General features: G+C 40.7%; 1 protein-coding gene across 3 annotated transcripts in view; it reads left to right on the top strand.

Annotated features, from left to right (window-relative positions):
• LOC134793741 (cell surface glycoprotein 1-like) overlaps positions 1–19,688 on the top strand; it is a 44,004-nt gene that overhangs the window by 21,717 nt on the left and 2,599 nt on the right. For all 3 annotated transcript variants that reach the window (XM_063765413.1, XM_063765429.1, XM_063765421.1), the window contains exons 5-7: positions 15,085–15,489; positions 15,757–16,521; positions 19,050–19,127. In XM_063765413.1, coding sequence (XP_063621483.1) covers positions 15,085–15,489; positions 15,757–16,521; positions 19,050–19,127 — 1,248 coding nt within the window. The remainder of the gene's footprint in view (positions 1–15,084; positions 15,490–15,756; positions 16,522–19,049; positions 19,128–19,688) is intronic.

The raw sequence follows: 19,688 nt of genomic DNA, 5'->3' as shown, positions 1-19,688 counted from the left end.
TGATCGATTTAATTCCGATGTGGGTAAAGGATTTGTGACACAGGAGCTTCCACGAGAATGTCGCTTACAAAATGCCATTCTTCTAATGTTATTACGTTACGATATTTGGTCTGGTAATATATTTCATAACTTGGCTAACAAATTGGCACATTTTCTTGAGTTTCACACATTTGATGGAGGTAACTGCCATAAAAGGCAAAAGCATTTCGTAAGCGACATTCTCGTTGAACGCCCCCCTATCTATTATATACATCAGCGATGGTTAAAATATTTTAGTTATATTACAGCCGGTACAGGATATGACTTCCGTCTTCGTTAATTCGTTACAAACTGTCCAATTAAGCAATTTCCTAACTAGGGTTATTAATTTTGGAAAAGCTTATCTTCAAATCAACTAGCCATTTAATAGTAATATCGTTTATACGGGAGATAATCAATCAAACTGTTTCCTTCCGACCTTGCCTCGCCGCCTAGAAACCACCGGTTTCTATGACATACACTCAACAACAATAAAAACTGGTCGCTACATACCAAAATCCCCAGCAAAGTGAGCCGATTTCACTGGTATTGCGGCGTAGTGCATTGCACTCGAATCGGCGCTCATCGCGCATTATAATTCAAAGAGGTGCTACCCATATCCGCGCGGCCAAACGTGAGGCATTGTCAACGACATCGCGCGGCACAATTACCGGCGTAGTCGCTAACGCATACATACCATCCGCCTCCATCGCCACTGGTGAGGGGCCCACAGATTACCAGTTCGCCGGACGACATCAGCCTGTCAGTTGTTCGGAGCTGTCAAATTTTGCTTTTAACTGACAGGCCGATATCGTCCGACGGACTGGTAATCAGTGGGCCCCTTTACTGTGACCACCAGTATCCTTACCTCGAACCACGAGTGACACTGACATATTCACTAGCGACTGCGTAAACTAACTCATAGTGCATCTCCCTCGTACACGTACGTTCCTCGTGGGCGAGATGCACTGTGTTTGAGTTGACGCAGTCGCTAGCGTTTAAGACCACGTAAAACTCTTGGTGAGGCTACTGTTTTTAATTTTGTATTTAGCAGAAACGCCTGCAAAAGTTGCAACAATTCTTAGAAATAAAGGAAAAATGGAAGTACTCCCTATTTCGGGCGAGACTCGAACTCGCGACTCTGGGATACCAGCCCAACGCTCTCCTGACTGAGCTACCTAGACTTACTCGATGACAGCGAATATACGGTTTCTCTTGCCCCGAGCAAAATAAACTATATGTTTCTCTTTCCCCACCCGACCTTAACAGGACCCATCTACTCGTGCATCAGCTGTCATATTCGATGCTCAAATTTTTCTAACACCTCGTCCCTTACTATCAATAACTTTTTGGTGACCATAAAGCTACAATTAAACATAAATATAATTTATTAAAAAAAAACACGTATTTCATGGTTACATTCATATAAAACAAAGATTTAAAAAATAGTGATGGTTTACATGTGCCTGAACTAGGATTCTTTGTGTTTCAGGCGTGAAATATGGCAAACATTGTTCATGCTAATTAATTTTCACTTACAAATTACAAATTGTGTATAGTCTGTCCGTTTAATTGTTAACAAGCAGAAACGTCTGCCAATGATGCTATTAAGCTTAGAATAACCACTTTTAAATTTATTCTAAATCTGTCCGATTTTCTAAGATCAAGTACGCCATAGTAAATGTATGGTAAACTAGGACAGGCTATACTAGGGTTATATTTGTACTGGTTTGAGTTTAATGCGCGAGGAATATATCAGCTCTTAGTTCATTGACGACTAACGACATGCGATAGTGTCGACGTCAAACTGTGTACTGTCTTTATAATGGACTGAATAACCATTATTCTATGCGTCATATCATAACATAAAGACCATTTAAATATCGATGGTGGATGTTAAGCCATTTTAATTTGTTAATCGATACATTATAAAATCGGAAGTGTTATTCTGTCTGTTTCCTTTTCCCGGATAAACTACTATATTATATTATTATTCAGAGCCCACTGTGTCCCACTGCTGGGCAAAGGCCTCCCCCCTCTTCTTCCACTCGTCTGTTTAGTGCTATATCTGGCCAGCCTCTCAAGAAGGAGTCCAAGTTATCCCGCTATCGCCGACGAGGCCTGCCGGCTCCCCGATTAGACTCGTGGGCTCCCACTACCAAACTACTATTATAACACTTTAAACTCTCGCGTTCTGCACACATATTCAACTGCACAAACGGGTCTACCGCTATATAATTTCATTGTTTTTACCTTTAATTCCGACGTTTCAGCTGAGTTGCACCAGCTGTGGTCACGGAAAGACCAACTACTAACAAACTACTATTGTGGTGTTTGGATGGTGGGATTGACATAGCCTAATACAAGGCTGCCTTTCCACTGAGGCTGAGATGAGAGGAAACGTGTGGGAATAAACCAATAGAATGCGGAGCGGAGAAGAGATTTGGATTACAACCTATCTCGGTCTGAGTGTTGGAACCTTAAACTTGGAATTTGAAAGTTTGCTGTGGGAGAGATGAAATGACATAGACCGAATCCGACGCGGGCGATGCTGGATGACGACTTGTATAGCGTCAAATGTCTATATGGCTCCTTATGTGTTGGTTTTAGTTTTGACAGTTACAGATATATTTTGGTACAAGCTTAAGTTAGAGCATGGAGTCTTTTATACGAGTATGTGTGTGGTGGTTAAAAGTCGTGGGTTCAAGTTCAAACCTAGGTTGTGCTGTATAGAGCCGAAAAAACAGCAAAAAGATGACTCAAAATTCGGATCCTTGTCATAAACACACAAGAGGTGAAGCTTTAGTTTAAGGACACTAAAGCTTTTGATTATAAGATATTTTTTCGGGTTTTTGACTTATGACCCAATAGGGGTCAATTATTTTTTGTATTGAAATATAATAGCTTAATCGTTTTAATCAATAATTGAACAACATTAGAATGCCGTTGGCTATTGAACCATTAAATGATTACTCGTGTAAGTGATAAATTGCTTTATTCATCATTTAAAATCAATTAATCATATAATAGGGGATGTTGAAATTGGGGAAGTCAGTACAGTACAGTCACCTGCAATAATATGTTAACCAACGAAGACCGCAAAAATATTTGAGACGATCTTATTTGTAGAGCCATAAGAGCGTGTCACATATTTTTGCGGCCTTCGAAGAGTAACATATTATTACAGATGACTGTACAAGTACTTATGGAATGTTAAAAGTGATCCGCTAGTATTTAAAAGTGATACACCGCTAAGTAATCAAAATGTATCCTGTACGGATATGATGGTCGTTCTTGTCTACGTGACAGCGTGATAAAACGGTGTCCGTCACTTTCTATCCCACGGTGTTAAAAAGTGACAGTTATTTTATCACGTGGATAAAGATGGATAAAGCCATCCATAATACGCCAGCTGTACGGATATGATGGTCGTTCATGTCTACGTGACAGCGTGATAAAACGGTGTCCGTCACTTTCTATCCCACGGTGTTAAAAAGTGACGGTTATTTTATCACGTGGATAAAGATGGATATAGCCATCCATAATACGCCAGCTGTACGGATATGATGGTCGTTCATGTCTACCTGACAGCGTGATAAAACGGTATCCGTCACTTTCTATCCCACGGTGTTAAAAAGTGACAGTTATTTAATCACGTGGATAAAGATGGATAAAGCTATCCATAATACGCCGGCTGGTTTATTTAACTTATTATATTCTAACTTGTCCCCGCGACTTCATCTGGGCAGAATAATAATTTCTAAACCCAAACTATCCATACCAAATTACATCTAAATTGGTATAGACAGTCAGTTACTTTCGCGTGTATAATAATACTAGTAGAGATTAAAATTCGTCGAAGTTGTCTAATAGTGAAATTTGTGAACGTTTAATGTTTACATAAAACGTGATCTAGTTTTTGAACATACATATGTAAACAAAAACATTATCACGTGTCGACGCCAACGCAAGCCGATAGTAAAATACCGCGTTTGGCGCATTTACTCGCATTCGCGAATCATAAATGGTGTGCGGTCATTAGACTCTCCCGCAACGCTTTGCCAAATTAAACCGTACCGTTTCTACCGAAATAGAAATACTACGTTATACTTTTACGATGCTTACTGTTGTAGTTTATCTTGATTGAGGACCAGAATTCGTACAACACGGTTCAGAATTGTTGTAAAAAATTAAAACACGCGTTTTTTATTGGCTTATGCTCATTGACGTATATCTCAGGACGGGCCTTTCGGGTACTACAAATGGTACTAGTTCAGCGGTGTCACTCACGAATTCGAGCCAATCATGCAGTCTAACGCAACTAGTTGCGATTAATTGCGCGCGTGACGCGAACTCATCAACCAATCGCGCGGTGTCACACCACTGTACTGGCCCCATTTATGCCCCATTCTTATTGCCCGTAAGGTCAGTCCTGAGATATATGTTTCATTAATTACAAACTTAAAACGTGTTTTATATGGGGCATTATCTATGAAAAGGGACCTTATTGTCGATGGCGCTTACGCCGCACCGCGTCGCGCGGCATTGTATTTAAATCGGAACATCGTTAATAATGGCGTAAGCGCCATCGACAATAAGGTCCCTTTTCATAGATAACGTCACATATATTTCCCTATCACTTGCAAAAAAACCGCAAATAAAATTGTTGTTTTTGCAATACTTCTTTCTGTAGTAGCTTTTATTTTCTTAAATAAATATTTGTTACAAGATGTTATCTTTAAACTTTTAAATAAAACATACACAGTGAAAAGGAGTAAATCTTACAATTTTACTCAATATTTTAATTTGTTTTTTTTTTTTACCGGACTGGAGGCCTTGGTCCCTTTTCTTCGTGTATGACATCTATTAAAGTTTATACATTGTTAAAATGTTTACTTCCTGATCGTTTTTATAATGTCAGTTGAATGTAGAAGATCCCTTAACGACATCAGTACGCATTGCACACTATGCACGTACGAAATCTCAAAAATCCGGTATCACCGGGCCGCCGGACTAGAAAACGTGTTTTCAAAGTGCAACATAAAATCAGCACCGTGTGGGCGGCTGCGGCTGGCTCGGCCGAGGAATCTTAGAGGGTCGACAAACTACTGCGAATATATTACCTACATGTACATAAGTGATCCAGGATGACATTTTTGCCTTTTGAATATTTATAAAGTGCAGGAAGGCAATTTCAACTGCGGGAAATTTCAACTAGAATCGAAATATCTTCCATAACTAACTAATATGGCTCAGCTACCCAAAGAGGGTCTTGGCCTCCGAAACCAGAGCACGCCACTATTCCCGATCCTGCGCCGTTTCCTGCCTATTATCGGTCTGGCAAATATCTTCCATGTTTTACATTATTAACTAGAGTGCCATATATGTCCAGATAGCGAAAAACATCTTTCTCCCGCAGTCGAAATTGCCCCCCTGCACCTTATTCACTTTATTTCTATTGATGATGGACAAATAAAATGACGAGTCACCTATATTCCAGCTTGCTTATTTTTTAGCCAGTTACTTTTACTCCAGCTCACGAAGAAAATAACTATAAATATTTTTGACGTGCCGTTATTGATACAGATGTAGTGCAATAATATTTTACCATCGTATTTTCACGGAGTAGACGTGCGCGCCGCCGTGGCGCGCCGCCGCCGCCGCCGGTAGTTTATAATTCGCGCCGAATAATTTTTTATAAGACAGTATTATGCAGCGTTAAAATATGTAATAGGTTATAGTCCGATAAGAAATAGTTGAAAATTATTGCGAGCGCCACTTCCTACGTAACTCTCACATTTTTGACGTAAAATACTTACTTAAACATGGCAATAAATAATGTAGTACGGAATTTTTTTGGTTATATAATTAATATCTACTATTTTATGTCGCACCAACACCATACTAACTAAACATGAATTTGACAAAAAAAACCTTATGCACATAAAGTACTGTATGTATACTCGGCAACGTCCAAAATACTGGACGTCTTTTCATTATGCGGCGTATCTTTATATTTACACCGAACCTGGCATTCTGTTTCTTTTTCGAAACTATTATAAATATTTTTTTTTCATGATATTTCTACAATAAACAACCACATAATATTAATAAGATAATCATCATCATCATCATCATATCAGCCAGAGCACAGTATAATAAATAGTACTAACGTACAGTATGGACACTCCCTGCCTCCCGTTGAAAGTGCCGCCCACCCGCTCTCGGTTACCTCTGTTACCGGCTGGCAAGGACGCGACGACGCGGTGCGCAGAGCGGAGGCTACGTAAAATATTAAACAAATATTTACAAATCCTTTTGTAATGGGCGTGTGTTGTGCTCATGTGCTGTGTACGGTTGTTTAAGCTCTATAAACGACAAAACTAAAAGAAAGTTCCACAGATTCCCATTGTATGAATCAAGGCAAGTACATACCCAGTTATTTTTAAAGTGTTTTATGTTTTAGTAGAATACCAACTTACAATAGGTATGTTTAGTATTTCTTTTACCCTATCTGTTTTAGACCTAAACCTATCAGATCACACTGAAAACAACACAATATCTATATGAACAAAAAATCATGTTTTCAACTTACGTAATATTTTGGTGGCCTGAATTTCCTTACAAAAATTTTGTTACTTCGTTTATACTGATTCAAAATAGGAAACTATTGTATATATCGAGCTTAGATACCCATATGATTCTTATTTCTTCCTAATTCGCGCAATGAGTTTTGGGTCATTGAGGTCATCGAACTTGTCAACAAAATGGCGGGAACCCTAGCACGTCTTATCTCACTCACCCAAGCATGGTACGCGTTCACCTACACGAGCTTAGACTGTGTGCGTAGGAACGCGTTTGTTTCATACATTTGATCGCCAGTGTCCGGGGTGTGGCCAGAGGACGTCCACTGCTGGACATAGGCCTCCCCCAAAGAGTGCCACAAACAAACAATAAGATAATAACACCAAAACATACACAGTTTTTTGACATTTTTTCCCTTGTCGATTTAAGGGTTAAGCGTGGCTTTTCATTATACGTCTTAATATTGAAAAGTTGAAAAATCCCACGCCGCCGGCGTTACCACGCCGCCGTGGATTTTTTCATGGCGCGCCACCGTCCGATATTTTTCGACCGGCGCGCACGCCAATCACGGAGTACAAAAGTACTGAGGTTGACTGAAGTAGCATGACAAATACGAACGTTTTCGAGAAAATACGATGACAAAGGATTATGCACTACATCTGTACGATGTAAAGTCAAGTAGGTATGGTATGTACTTGCGATTCTGGCATATTACGCCATCACGCATACACTATGTAAAAAGCATAGCTGGCTCTTTAAGACGCTTAACGTTACTGTAATTAAAATTTAAAATATAATTTATTGTTTGAAGTTATACAAAAAGATGTATTTTCCACATGGATAATATCCACGGGGTGATTGTATGAAGAAATCCACTATCCTCAAGGAAAGTACAGTATATTCGTTAGCTACTCAAACCCATTAGCGGGCTGTATACAATGTCAGATTAAAACACTGGCCAAGCTTGTTGATGTTATGCGTGCAAGCGTTATGGGCGTTAGCGAACGAACAAAAGACTACCGGCGAAGTAACGCGACCGCTCTCCGGTTGCATGTTTACTAAATGTTACCATCGTCGTAACTGACTTGATGTAAACCTTATCGTAAAGACAATAAGGTCCATCGGTGGTTAAGAATGTTGGTATTAAGTACGTCGCGGCGCGGATCATCTGTCGCGCATATTTTCATAATACCACTATTGAATCCTTTGTTGCATAGCGAGGATTCCGTTAGAGACGATATTGTAGACGACGAACTGCTGAGTAGGTAAATTGGTGGTTTTTTACATGTACACATTTTATTAATCTGTAAGCTCAACTTATGTTCAACATTGTCATGCCTAACTAAAAAGATAAACGTAGTTTAACCCATTCGAGGCCCGTGACTGCTTTTTCGTCATGCACGACTGAGTTTGTGACGCGAATAGGCGTCTCTATCTCATCTATATCATATCGAATTACAAGCAGACGAAAACTCTCAAGATATATCTTTCAAGTCATATTAATATAATTATGATTTTATGATAGGTACTTAATACAATAACTGAATCAGAATCAGAATCAAGCATTTTATTCGTATAACTGCGACACCGGTCGAAAAAAGGTAACCCTTTTTTGTCAACGGTGCATATTCTAACAATATCTGCCAGTCATATGCGGATTTTTCTACTAATATCATTCAAAGTTGCGCCTAAAAATGAAAATGTGTCTCATTGTGCCTTTTAATAAAATACACTTGGAGTATTTTGTATATTCCGTGACCGGGAAAGTGAAAAAAGTTACAGGAAACCTACATTTAGTTGTATTGAATAAATGTTAGCATCAGTCTACCGTACCGCCCAGCCGGAGTATTAGGCAGCGAAGTCAGCGAACCCAGACATAGTCCGTCGCATTGTTCCAAAGGAAACAAAGAACTTTATTAAAACCAATTAGACAAACAATTTACGAACGAGTGCTGTGTGAGCAATTAATAAACGACCGGAGCTTTTGGCTTTGTTCCTTAAACTAAACCTAACCTACTTACGGTTCTTCCAACTCAGATCAAACACTAGGCAACTTAGATAATCACAAATTTCAATGTATTTTTGAACGAGCGAATGCGTTTGTTTGGACACATATGTTTTTGTAGGTCAGAGTCCTGTACAGAGGGCCTGGCTATAAGATGGCTTAGGGCCACTTGCACCATCCCACTAACCGGAGTTAACCGGTTAAACATGCATTTACCATGGTTACCGGTACAATTGGACACTGGGTTAACGGTTTAACCGGTTAACTCCGGGTTAGTGGGATGTTGCAAGTGGCGCTTAGTAGGCAAGGTCACTACCGGATCGACTAGGCTAGAAGACCGTTAAAACGGTAAAGTTGCTTTGACATATCATTTCCAATGTATTCGGTGTTGTGTTTCTGTCTGACTGCGAACATAACGTCCATCATAAAACCAAAGGGCCAATACCAAACCGAAGGGATCAAAGCTAACTCTGATCAGTTTGCAGTACTCGCTCCCCTATGCTCCTAAGTTGCGTTATTATTGGATATGCGGAGTCAGTAATCGGTGCCAAGTGGCAAGACGGGGCGTTCAACCGCCGATAGCGGAGGTACGAGTATGACAGTCTCGGCCGATGCTATCTGCCGTTATTTATTGCTGATGCAAATTATACTTGCCACCCGACCACCGTTCGCAAATCGCAATGCGTTTTTGTAAACTATTAATATTCATATGTTTGTCACTAATGTCATACCCCCTTACAGACGAAACGACAAACCAACTCTTACAATGATGCCACTTGAAATGATTTCTTACCACTTTTTATAGAATAAGATATAGTACTTGGAAATAACTGATAGAAATGATAAATTCGGCTTTTACCATTACCATTTCTTCAAAACTTGATAAGACCAAACGTAAAGCGATGCTACTGAAATCAAAGTTTCCTTAATAACATCCATTAGAAGCGTAATAAGTTACTTATTTTGTCTTTTTAAGTAACTTAATCGAAGACCACTGGGTTTTGCAACTCTGATGATTATGGAAACTTACTCTCGATTCATAGTCGCCCTCTGCACTGGTGGTATTTGCCTGAAGTGCATGGTGACTTTTTATTCAGTCAGACCATCTAGTTGGCGGAGGGCCTTAAGTCTCTCGATAAGTCTATATCATAAAATAAATAACTAGAAAACAATATTTTTCATTGGCGTTTTATCAGCACTATCCCGATCCCTTCCATTCGTGCATATTTTTCATTAAGTAGGTATATAATCTTACTTGAATAGTGTTGCGTGTTAAATCTATATCGATAATTTAGTAGTTTTTTACCTTATATAATACAGACATCATTAATAAAATCCGACAGAACCAGCAAGCCCTCGTACATTTCTATGTAACACCATCAACAGCTCTTGGGTTTTGGAGCGGAAAATCATTACCATAGTCAAACACCATGATCCACGTTGTATAGCGCGGTGAGTCACCGGCGGGCCGTCCCGTTACGTTAGAATTAAGCCGCGGTAAAAAGTGTTTCGCGAGCGGTAGGTGTACGCTTCCGCCCTTCCATTCGTGGGGCCACACTTTCGTTGATACTGATAGTTTTGCACAGTTGAACGAAATAAACTTCCGGGTATCCTTATAAGGCTTCATGAAAAATGTTGTTAGAACATTACTGACTAGTCCCCTTGAACATTGTATTGCAAATTAGGTACTTATAGTACCTACGTACCTAAAAAATGGATGAGCTAGCAATGGAGAGCAAAAAAGTTGGATTAGCAATGAATAAATCTAAGACAAAGATTTTAACAAATAGGAAACCGGAAGATGTTATTATAGAAAATGAAAAAATTGAATATGTGAAAGAGTATATTTACCTCGGTCAAACAGTGTCGTTCGAAGATAGCACAGAAAAAGAAATACAAAGACGAATATCTACATCTTGGAGAAAATATTGGGGACACAAGGAAATTATGAAAAACGGCTCTATTAATATTGGTATAAAGAAAAAGGTATTCAATATGGCAATACTACCGTGCTTAACATACGGTTGTCAAACATGGTCTTTGAAAAAGATAGACGAAGAAAAGATTGATGTTTGCCAACGAAAAATGGAAAGGAGCATGCTCGGACTAAAACTATCAGACAGAGTAAGAAATGAAAAAATAAGGAGAGTTACCAAAGTAGAGGATGCGAAGAAAAAAGCTCGGCGGCTTAAGTGGCAATGGGCAGGCCACATATGTAGAATGGAGGATAATAGGTGGACCAAACGGCTGACAGAATGGTTTCCGTATGATGGCAGTAGAAATAAAGGACATCCAAGAAAAAGGTGGAGGGATATATTTAACGAAACAGTTGGCGACAACTGGATGCAAAAGGCCCGCGATAGATATATGTGGAGATGCATGGGGGAGGCCTACGCCACAGAGGCGACTACTATTATAAATAATTGTTAAAGTTTAGTTTAAGTTTAGTTTAATTGAATAATATGTATAAGTAATTAAAACTGTAAGGATAAAGTAACTAAATACTAGATTGTAAGTCAAGTTATTGTAAGGTAATACATAGTAGAAATAAAGGCTATTTTTATTTTATTTTATTTTATTTAGTACCTACGTACCTAAAAAATGGATGGAAAGCACCGGCTCATGGTTCCGCTCGTTTCGGACGCCGATTCTGTGTTGTCTCGCTTTGACCTATCGCCGTCACTCCCATCGCTTGCAATCGTGTCGACTAGAGCGAGCCAGAATAAGCGAGATCCCACGCAGAGCTGATGAACCTAGCACCTACTCTTGATCCTGCTCTGAGAAAGAGCTAAGGTCAATACGAGTAAGTATGGCATACGGGTAATGGGTATTTGAAAAGTCATATTTTCATAGGTTTGACGTTTATGGAGACTTCCTTGCTCTGCCATTTGCCAAGTCGGTGTAGAGCTAGTAGGCCAAGCAATAAGAAGGTATAGAGGGAAATGCTAGGAACACAATTTTTGACTCCGTAACTTTATTTGGACTAGTTAGGAGGTGAACATATCAAAAGTCCCCGGCCGTAGCCCCAGTGTTAGGGGGAGCAGGGGGTAAGGTCTCATTTTTCGGTTTTTCACTTATATCATGGAACCTTTGCGTCTTAGCGACATGACTACTTAGACAAACCGAAAGCTGATGAGCATTCAGTTCCTGACCTATAGCTTACTTGAAGTTCTTTATAATTCTAAAAAATACGAGGCACATATACGTTTTACGGATTTCGAGCTCACAATATACAGGTTAGCACTTGGCGCTGCGCTCACCGCTCAGCCCGCGGTGACTGCGGCCCTGTACCCTCCGGTCGTTGCTCCTCGGCCTCTATTGCTACGTATTAATTGTTGCTATCTGCTTTATTACCAGCGTTATGATAACCGTGTCATTTAATTAATGCTCCGGCGTTTTCCCTCCTGTTACATATCGTCCTCTAGTCTATTTACAATCATTCTAAATAAACAATTTCCATTTATTTTTTCCTTGAGTACAATATTTGCAAAACTAGTTAAGCGAATTACAAAGATTAATTTAAAGGTATGTAAGCTGTGTTTTTATACTTTTTATACTAGATACTAAAATAAACAGTTCGATTGGTCATTTTATCTACTACGCATGTATCTTCATTTCATACCAATTGTACTAAAAGACAGATCACCAACTGTCAATTAGCATCTTGGTAAAACAAGGAATAGGCAGGTAAAAGCCACAAACCACTTTCTCTTTTTGTATACGACTGTAAAAAAAATGGGCTGTAATGTGTTTAAGATTCATATTTTTCCGCAAACATTTCATTAAATGTAATCACTCATCGTTATCGATCGCATAATTATATCTCATTAAAGTCATTAATATTGTAATGATTTGTTTATCCATTTGGGCATGGTTTATTTAACAACAAATCTGAAATGTTTACTATGTATTTCAAGAACAACCGCATTAGGACTATTGACTCATTAGTATAAATGACATGTAAAGTCCAAACTTTGCAGAAAAAAACATCAACCCGTGGGAAGTACAGTCAGCAACAGAAGTTTCCAAGCGGGCGCGGAATTATCACAAAGCACAAATTACATTGTCGTTTATTAGGGAGTAAATGCTTGTGTAGATCATTTTGACCACCTAGCCCGCGTAACTGCTTTGCTGCTGTCAGTATCAATAACAGTGTAAAGTAAAACGAAGCCTCAATTAAACATGCGTGATTAGTTTTGACGGGTTTTAATCTTAATAATCGTTTCCTACTCAATCACGGGTTATTTATGGCAATAGGACGAACTGCCAAACGTCTCAACGTCAAGGTAGATGGACTAGGGATCTTTGATCGTCTCCCACTAGATCCCGCGTCATAAAAATATACTACTTGACTTGATTTATACTATTGATTGCGCCATAGTACTTATAAAGTAGTAGGATGAAGATACCACTTTTTTTCCCTACATTACTACCCTTGAGTGCCCATCACTGCCCAGTAAGAACGAATGGGATGAAATAATTCCCAATTAGGAGGACAACGAGGAAAAAATCATACTCGGTTGTTATATTAAATACTAGCGACCCACCCCGGCTTCGCACGGGTTAACAAATTATACACCTAAACCTTCCTCAAGAATCACTCTATTGATTGGTGAAAACCGCATGAAAATCTGGTCAGTAGTTTTTGAGTTTATCGCGAACAAACATACAAACTCACAAACAGACAGACGCGGCGGGGGACTTTGTTTTATAAGGTGTAGTGAATTATCACTCTATAAATGAATTTCGTTTGTCCTCAGTTTGACCATTGGTTTAGGACATAAAAGACGGTTTTATAAATATCAACATAAGTGCTCTCTATTTTATTTATAAATATGATGTTGTGGAAGACGTTTCAGAACTTATTTATTCCCAGTGGTAACAGAATTCCCTTCGTGCCTTTCTCCCTAGTGATAACAGGTGGGAATGTTTTGTCCCATTTGTCCCCACTGGGGACAAACTCCATCTAGTGTCGAACAGAGATTAGCAGCTAGGATACATCTATTGTGCGGTACACGAGGCGTGTCTTTCTACTTCAGTAAACAAAGACGACCTTGTGGACCGGTATCGTTTTATATTCGCCGCAACCACTGCGGTTGCACTCAACACACTTTAAAATGCATTATTTTATTTGCTACTTCAAGATATCGCTTTTGAAATAGAAATTGTCACATGTTATGTGCATGAAACTATATTTTTTATTCCCTAAAGTCTACGTCAACTTCATTGACTGATTCGATTGTAATCCTATTCTGTTTTACGAGTATGCTAACATTTTGAGACACACATTTTACGACAATGATTCTCAATAATTTTATCATCGTTTTAAGTGTAGAAAGTGGAAAAATATTTAAAATAGTATTGGAGGAAATGCGATACTATTACGATTTTATCGCATTGCACATTGTTTTACCGCTAATTATCGGCAATAATATTATTAATTCCGCAAACTCCGCAATACATGTTCGTTTATATTGGCCGGTTATTGTTTACATCCCGGGTTAAAAATAGATTGCGTACGGAAACTAATCCGTTTTAATTACCCTTTTTAGCGCATGCAATGTTGTGATAACTCGAGATTTATGCAGCTATAATTAGGATAAAAAAGATGTACAACTCCACCTTAGCGCTGTTAGTAAACCTAAAACCCCAAGACATCTCGGTACGTTGTCGTTTACGTTGAAATTAAAAAGAAACAACAAAACTTTTATATTCATGTCATTCATTTTATGTACTATCTTCTGCCCGTAACTTCGTCTCCGTCTTCGTGGAGTGATGATGATGATTAATAACAATAAAAACTATCCTATGTCCTTACCCGGGCCTTAAACTAACTCCATGCCAAATTTCATTTAAATATGTTTAACGGTTTAAGCTTGAAGAGATATCAAACAGACAGGCAGTGTTACAATCACATTTAGAATATTAGTAGGTGTTTATTTCTAAACTTTTTAGCAATAGTGGATTTTAAGTAAGGTTTAATGTCGTTATTTGTCAGAATATTGCATTTTGATATGGTCTTGGCGTAAAACAATTTCTGCGCTGTTAGTGGCAGCCCTACATGAAACGTAATATGTCTTCGATCAAGAGCATTGAAGGGTGACTACTTATCTAAAAATGAGCGCCAATCTACCGTTACAAAAAATAGCAGTATAAATTGTAATGCGCACTATGAGCTCCCTTCAGTCGTAGCAGGGATTTCTCCGGGATCAGATCGACACAGTACCTAGCAGCATGGCCGATGATAAGGTACCCGTCGTGGTGTGAATCTTGTGCTAAACCAGCCTATGTACACAAATATGCAGAAAAAGAGATGTCAGGAAATGCCTTATGATAATTCATCTTTTAAATTCAACAAATAGGTGCAAGTGTTTTTCATATTAATTGATTTTTTTATCATTTCGCTAGGCTTTTCGACTCGACGTCGTCTTACAAGTGTTTAATCGTGAACTAAAGGGAGGGCGTTTCTTTTCTAGGCGGCCGAAGCTACCCCCGAATCCGTCGAAAATAAAATCGCGGAAGTCGCGCAGACCATCGCCGAAGTGAAGGAGGAGAAGACCCCCGAGACGCCCGTCACCGAGCCCATGACCAACGGCAGCAGCACCCCCTCGTCCCCCGCGGCCGAGCTCGCGGCCGACCCGCCCGCCGCGCCGCCCGCCGAGCCCGGCGCTCCTGTCCCCGCCGCCCCTGCCGCCCCCGTCACCCCCGCCGCCGTCGATACGACGCCCGAACAGCTCCCGGTGAACGGCCTCTCGCTAGACGAGCCCAAGCCGGAGGTGCCTTCGACGCCCGCGCCGCCCGTCGTGGAGGAGAGCGCACCCGAGGCGCCCGCGCCTGCGTCGGAACCCGCCCCGGCCCCAGAAATTCCTGTCAAAACAGAGGTTTGTGCCGCACGAGTGCCTTTGATAGAGCCCACGCCTCCACCACTCCCCGCAAACCCTCCCCCCTCGTCGGTGGCGTCCTTCGCCGCCACCACCATGGCCCCCGAATTGGTCGAAGCTTCGCTCGCTAACACCGCTCAAAACGCAATCTCGACTCCGCCCGCTATCCCCGCCGCCGCAGCTGACAAAGTAGACGAACCTAGTTCTGAAACGCGACACTCTGATATCACTAATTTAGATGTAACTCAAATTTCCCCTCCCTTGAAGGAAACCGCCGGCGAAATCGCCCCGGCCCCGGTGACCACGAGCGAAGCGGAAAACGGTGAGGCTCACCCCGTTAGCGAAATTGTTGACAATACTCCCGAAGTAGTTAAACACGAACCCGAGGTAATCAAAACGGAGGACACGTTAACGAGCGAACACAATGTCGAGGAAAATATTAAAACGCACGTAGAAACAGTTGAAATTGTTGAAATCGCCAAAGCGGAGCCCGAACTGGAAAATAGAGTTGTAGACCCACCGAGTGTCGAAGATGCCCCAGTACCGATCATGAACGGAAACGACTCCATAGACACACAAAGCCCGGGAGCGGAGGATGTGAACGGCATCGACAACGTGGCGCCCGTCGACCCGTGCTCGGACACCGACAACCAGCACTCGGAGGCTCCCTCGGACGTCCCCGACTCCAGCGAGGAACTCCCCCCGCCGCCGCCGCCCGAGGACGACTTCTCCCTCAGGAGCGACGACATCAAACCGGCCCCCGACACGGACGCCCTCCCAGAAGACAACGTCACAAACAACCACGCGGTCGACGCGGAGGCGAACGACATCGCCGACGAGACCGGACTGAAACAATTAAAGAACAAAAAAATAGACGCGCTCGGGAATATAGTAGACAAGATCGAGTGCAACGGGAACGCCGAGACGGAGTCGCTCCCGTCGGAGCCGGCGGCGCGCTCGCCGTCGCCGACGTCGGGCTCCGAGGCGCTGCCGCCGCCGCCGGCCGCCGAGCCGGCCGCCGCCACAGACCAGGTGAATACCGTCGGACCTTGATCTTGTAGTGGACTAGTTTTCCTAAGGACCGTTTGGCGCTCCGTTAACAGTTTTTAGTTTCATGTGCATATCCGCCAGCATGCGTCGACCGTCAATAACAGGAAGACTCGGATCGCGCTCGAGCCGCCCCGTCCGAAGCCGCCGTCCCCCCCACCTCCCGGCCCCGCTTGCGATTGACTCCCGACATTAACACCTAATACTTCGGCATGCCACATTTGTAGCTCACTCTTATGTCGCTTCTGAAATAACGATTGGAAGTATTTAGTGTGGAATGGCTAATCGATTAAAACCATGTTCATCAGTAGAGATCGGAGTTTTCACCGTAAGGCTTAATCGAAATGTACAATCGACATTACGATTAAATAGTTACATGTTATCATATATTTCGTTACATGTTATTTACTTATTTAGATCATTTTGACACGTAATCGCAAAAAGCAATGTAAGTTTTAAGCGTTCTTACTAGAGATGTCACTGGAAATTAGTGTTTTATGACGAAAGCTTCCTAATACTTCATTCATTCATCATAGTTCTATATTTATCGTGATGTGGGCTCTATTTTAATATAAATTACGATAACTCGCTGTCTTACTATGGTATGGAAACTCCGATCTTGTTCATGAGTACGTTTGTCTCGGCTCGGGTCCGGCCCCTGCTGATCCTCTACCTCATCCTGATGATCGGGCTCTTACCACTTGTGTTAACTTTTTGTGTATGTTTCCATAATACTTAAAATAACTTGTAAATATTTAGTATTTAGTCTATCGAGAATGCTGTAATCATAAAGTTTTATTAATGCTGAACGGTTTAAATAGTAGCAAAGTGAGGCCGTGACATGACACTGTAAAATTTAAATAGGTAGAGTGTGAAATGGCATGGCGTGCATAAATAAATATACATTAATACCTGACCGCTCAACTCAGACGGTTGGTAAGGTAGCTTAGTTTCGGACTATATTGTTCCCTTTGACCGGCGCGTTATCGTGAACCTTAACCGAATGCACGAAGGTTGAAAATTAACTGAAGCCGCGCGCTTCAGTTGATGCCTTTGGTGGTCAAACGGTTAAGAAAAAATGCACGCACCCAACCCTTCCAACTATGCCGTAATCGAACTATCTTCAGCCGTCTGAGTGCATCGCTAGAACTATTATAGTAAACATGCAATTCTGATAATTTCATGCTCAGCTAGTGTTGAAAAGCCTAGAAAATAATTATATTTTCAACTCGTATATCTGGTATCGTCTTGGGTCTTCCCATTCGTTTTTCGTCAATTTCTTAAATTAGTCCTATTCTGCTTTCGTCACTCATTCTACATTCGTCACAATCGTCGGTGGCTTTCAATGAACTTGACGAAAAACGAATAGGAGGACCCAAGACGATACCGTATATCTCTAGGGATTATTCCCACTAGTTACCACCAAGTTCTTACCAGTGGTAACTACTGGGAATTTTTTTCCCACCTTTTACCACTGGTAACTACTGGGAAAAAAAATTGGTGTAAACCGAGTTGGTGGTAACTACTGGTAAAAGGTGCGATTTTTTTCCCAGTAGTTACCACCAAAATATTGTTACAGTTCAATACTAATAAAACAGTATAAATAAGTACAGGGTGTTTTTTTATAGTACATACATACATATAATCACGGCTATTTCCCGGAGGGGTAGGCAGAGACCACAGATTTCCACTTGCTACGATCCTGACATACCTCGAATAATTTACGAGGTGAATATGTAGGTCATACTAAACAAGTTTTACTGTGGAACCAATACCGAAATCGCGGAAAAAATTGACTCACCCATACAAATATTAACATCAGGCGGCTTAGCACGGTCGCGTTTTTATCCCTTGTCACCATGCCTGTCACGTTCTAACAAGTATGTAAGTGCGAAAGGGACGCGCATAGTGATAGTCGATAAAAATGGAACCGTGCTGAGCCCGCAGACCAGTCAAATTGTGTGACACAGCCAATTTTTTTTAAATACATTTTGCATTAATAAATTATTATAAATTGATATGTGTTTCATTTCAGTTAAGTGTCTTGTAAATGATCAAAACTACTTTAAACATAAACTTTTTAATTAATAAAATTACTTGAAAAATAATCTAATTCTAAATGGACGATTAACTTTATCCTAAACTGTTTTAATATGTTTGATCACTCTTAAGGCAGTTTCCTGAAACACATAACTTATAATTATTTATTAAAGCACTCTATATTTAAACTGTCTTTATTAGTATTGAACTGTAACAATATTTTGGTGGTAACTACTGGGGATAAAAGTAGTTACCAGTGGTACAAGGTGGGAAAAAAATTCCCAGTAGTTACCACTGGTAAGAACTTGGTGGTAACTAGTGGGAATAACCCATCTCTAGCAGCTCTCCACTAAATACATAATTATATTTGAAGTAGTATTTTTTAAGGTTTTTCAGCGGCACTGGTAACTAAAACAGCTAGTGGTTAATTAAAATCCCAACAATGATAATGAATAGTATCGGTGTGATTGTAGGAGCCCCTGCCCATCGCGGACAAGATCGCAGACTTGATACCAGAGATCCCGACCATCCCAGAACTGAAGACCGAAACGGTAAATATTCTCAAATTGATATAATTTGGTGAATTCTCATTGCAATGGTAGTGTTCGTTCGCTCGAGACGGGAATAAGGTGAGGATGAAACTATTTATTTAGTGATTAGAACGGGTCTGGCGCGATATCATTCCATTTTCTAACTTATCAGACGCGACGTTTCAAAGGGCCTACCACGAAAGATTAAAATCGAAATTTCGCTATCTGCCCCTCTATAGCTCTTGCTTATTCGAGCGATAGAGAGGCAAATATTGAAATGTCTATTTTCGTCTTTCGTGGTAGAGGGTGCGTGAGAGGCACCAGCAACCCAGCTGAAATGTCGACAAAGTAAAAAAAATGGAATTGTATCGCATTAGAACCGTTCAAATCACTAAATATGCGTACAAAACGCGAGAGTTTAAAGTGTTACGAGTATATAGGATGAAATTATTCCATTTTGTTCTCACCAGAGATAAATGGGATTGTTTTTCTTAATTTTACCTGGGCCTCGAGCTTAAGGGGCGGGGACAAAGTGGGAAATTGGGAACATACCAAGGCCAGCTCTAATGAATGTTGACGTAC

This window comes from Cydia splendana, chromosome 1, assembly GCF_910591565.1.
Source record: "Cydia splendana chromosome 1, ilCydSple1.2, whole genome shotgun sequence".
Classification (NCBI taxonomy): Eukaryota; Metazoa; Arthropoda; class Insecta; order Lepidoptera; family Tortricidae; genus Cydia; species Cydia splendana.
This window is presented reverse-complemented; position numbering and strand designations above follow the sequence as displayed.